We start from the raw sequence: 3,276 nt of genomic DNA on the forward strand, positions 1-3,276 counted from the left end.
AGGCCGGGTGTGGTGGCTCATGCCTGTAATCCAAGCACTTTGGAGGCCAAGGCGGGCGGATCACCTGTGATCAGGAGTTCAAGACCAGCCTGACCAACATGGTGAAACCCCGTCTTTAAAAACAAAAAAAAAGTGTCTCACTCTGTCCCCCAGGTTGGAGTGCAGTGGTACCACCATAGCTCACTGTAGTCTCAGCCTTCTGGGCTTAAGCAATCTTCCCACCTCAGCCTCCCAAGTAGCTGGGACCTGGGGTGTGCCACCATGCCTAGCTAATTAAAAAAAAAATTTATTAGATATGAGGTCTCACCATGTTGCCCAGGTTGGTCTTGAACTCCTGAGCTCAAGTGATCTTCCTACCTTGGCCTTCCAAAATGCTGGGTAAATTACAGGCATGAACTACCCCACCTAGTCTGGAACTTCTTTCTTATAGTAAATTTCCCTCATATGCTTCCCCAGGGTGCTTAGCAGGAAAAGCAATCCTTAAAATAAGAATTGATGGTAGCAGTCGCAGGGGAGGGGGACGGTAAGTATGTGGTGGGAATGAAACTCCAGACAGAGTGGGTGGTGGTGCTGGGTGAGGAAGAGGCAGAATCCAGGAGCTGATGGGGAGGAAGGGAGGGTGGCTGGGGAATGCAGCCGCAGGCGGGTGTCACGGGCTGACACAGCGGAGCTGCTAGTCAGTGCTTCTTCCTGGGAGGGAGGTGCGCCTGGAGCAACCGTTTGTCCCGAGACCAACTTCTCAGGGGGCTCTTGTCCCTCACCTGGGGCTTGCCAGGTTCTGAGGTTTAGGGAGGAGCAAGGTAACAATACAAGAAATTCTGAGAAAGCCAGGCCTGTCAGGCCCTAGAGGCTCTCAATGTGGCTGTGTCTTCCTCTGAGCAGAGAGGGAGGCATTGACAGGGCTGCGTGGAAGCCTGCTGGGGTATCGAGGTGTTACAGTGAGCCCTGTACCCTGACGATCAAGGGTCTCCTCCTCATCTCTCCTGCAGCCCACAGCCTGTGTACCCTCCACTTCCCGCGACGGGGATGCTTGGGCCTGCAGAGCGGTTCCACAGGCTTCCTGATTTTTCTCCTCCCTTTTCCCATCTTTGTGTCCTCCCCTTCCCAAGCCTTCTTCCCTGGGCATGCCTGAACTCTCTGCAGGCTAGCTCCTGGAGGCACTGCCCCTGCTGCCTTGAAACCCCTGGCTCCCGCCAGGGCAAGGGACAGACTGCCCAGGGCCCTAAGGCAGAGCTGGGGCGGGTTCTCAAACCTGAGCCTCCTTTCCAACCTTATCTTTCTCTGGGTTGTTTGGGAAAGTCTGCCTGAAGCCAAAAATCACATTGCGAGAGGCCCTCTCGCCAAAGGCCTGCTGGGCTTTCTCAAGGAAGCCAGGCAAGGAGCTTCTCGTCTGACTTGTCCCTCTCAGTTGCTGGGACGCAGAGAGCACAGGAAGGGCCCTGGTGGCTGCAGATTGTGTCCTGTCCTCCACACACAGACCTGCTGGGTGGCTGGCTTTCCAGCGTGGATTCTCAGAGCCTTCGGGGCGAAGGGATGGTGGAGGATGCTCCCTCAACCTCCCCTCCGACAGGTCACACAGCTGGGGGCCCTACCTGCTGTTTTGTGGCAGGACAAGTGTGTGGGTCTGCCTCTTCCAGGAGGCCCTTGACACAACTCCACAGGCTTCCTCCTGGTAGGTACAGCGAACCCCAAGTTTCTCTTCAAAGAATCAGTATGTCAGTATGCTCAGCTCTCTTACTCCTTAATTCTGTATTGTAAAGTTTAGCTTCCTTGTAGTTTCAGTAAACCTTTTCTACCAGTTCTAATCAGTAATTCACATCTGTTCCCTGGTCCCCTGCTCTGTCCTGACCCATGCTGGTCACCTGCTGCGGTCACCTGCTCTGGTCACCTGCTTTGACCCCTGCTTACCTGCTCTGACCTGCCGTAACCGTACTTCCCACCAAACTACCCACCCCGCCACTCTGGCTCGTACCCCTGCTCCATTTAAAATGGCCAGTTGGAATTAGACTAGACTGTGCGGTCTAACCCTAGCCAATAGGGGAATGACACAGTAGTAGGGGCTCCCTGCATCAGGCATAAGGACCCCTTCCCCTCCTTGTCCAGGTGTGCATTCACCATTTCTCCATCTGTGAGCTGTAGCCTTCTATAGAAGTAAGTTTTTGCTAAGGAAATTTATATTCGAGTGCTACGTCTTTTGCGGCATCAAAAATTCTACTTATAACACTCCCTGGGGTCCCGTCAGTGCCGGGGCTCCCCAAGCTTCAGGGTGATCAATGGCTGCCCAGAAATTCCTACTGGACTTACTCTTAGTGGGTATCATCCCAAGGGAACAACCTTTCCAGTCGCTTCCATCTTGGCTTAAATGACCTGTCCTGTGTCCCATTTCTCCAGGGCTCTGATTTCCTAAGAGACAGCTCATTTTTGGGATAAGAGGATCCCTGCCAGTATAGAGGGGGCCGACTAGCTCTCTCATTTATGTATGTTCTATTTGGGATATCCAGGAGACAGCAGCTTCGCTTAGCTCAAAGACAGGTATCAAAAATTAGTGGCATCTTGAATAGTGACTTGTACACTCATGTTCACAGCAGCATTATTGACAATAGCCAAGAGGTGGAACAACCCAAGTGTTCATTGAAGGATGAATAAACAAACAAGTGGTAAATCCATACAAGAGGAGTATCACCCAGCCTTAAAAAAAAGGAAGGACGCTCAGACACATGCCGCAACACGGATGAACCCCGAAGACTTAGGCTCAGCGAAGTAAGTCAGGCACAGAAGAACAAATACTGCATGATTCCACTTCTGTGAAGTCCCGAGAGGAGTCAGATTCACAGACACGGGGAGGAGAATGGTGGGTGCCAGGAACTGGGAGGCGTGGATGGGCGTGTTTCGTGGGGACAGAGCTGCAGCTGGGGAAGGTGAAGACATTCTAGAGATGGACGGTGGGGATGCTACACAACAATGTGAACACGCTTAATGCTGAAAGACGGGCTGGGCGTGGTAGCTCAAGCCTGTAATCCCAGCACTTTGGGAGGCTGAGGCCGGTGGATCATGAGGTTAAGAGATCGAGACCAGCCTGGCCAACATGGTGAAACCTCATCTCTACTAAAAATACAAAAATGAGCTGGGCATAGTGGCGCATGCCTGTAATCCCAGCTACTCTGGAGGCTGAGGCAGGAGAATTGCTTGAACCTGGGAGTCGGACGTTGCAGTGAGCCAAGATGGCACCACTGCACTCTAGCCTGGTGATAGAGTGAGACTCTGTCTCAAAAAAAA

The 3,276-nt window shown here is 52.6% G+C and overlaps 1 protein-coding gene across 8 annotated transcripts in view; it reads right to left on the bottom strand.

The window, feature by feature from the left end:
* CTIF (cap binding complex dependent translation initiation factor) overlaps nt 1-3,276 on the bottom strand; it is a 324,626-nt gene that overhangs the window by 12,325 nt on the left and 309,025 nt on the right. Inside the window, exon 11 of one of the 8 annotated variants that reach the window (XM_037738964.1) lies at nt 1,574-1,669. The exons of the other annotated variants lie outside the window; for them this stretch is intronic. Coding sequence (XP_037594892.1) covers nt 1,589-1,669 — 81 coding nt within the window. The 3' untranslated portion in view covers nt 1,574-1,588. Of the gene's footprint in view, nt 1-1,573; nt 1,670-3,276 lie in introns of those variants that run through there. 8 annotated transcript variants of the gene reach the window in all.

This window comes from Cebus imitator, unplaced genomic scaffold, assembly GCF_001604975.1.
Source record: "Cebus imitator isolate Cc_AM_T3 unplaced genomic scaffold, Cebus_imitator-1.0 Scaffold60, whole genome shotgun sequence".
Classification (NCBI taxonomy): Eukaryota; Metazoa; Chordata; class Mammalia; order Primates; family Cebidae; genus Cebus; species Cebus imitator.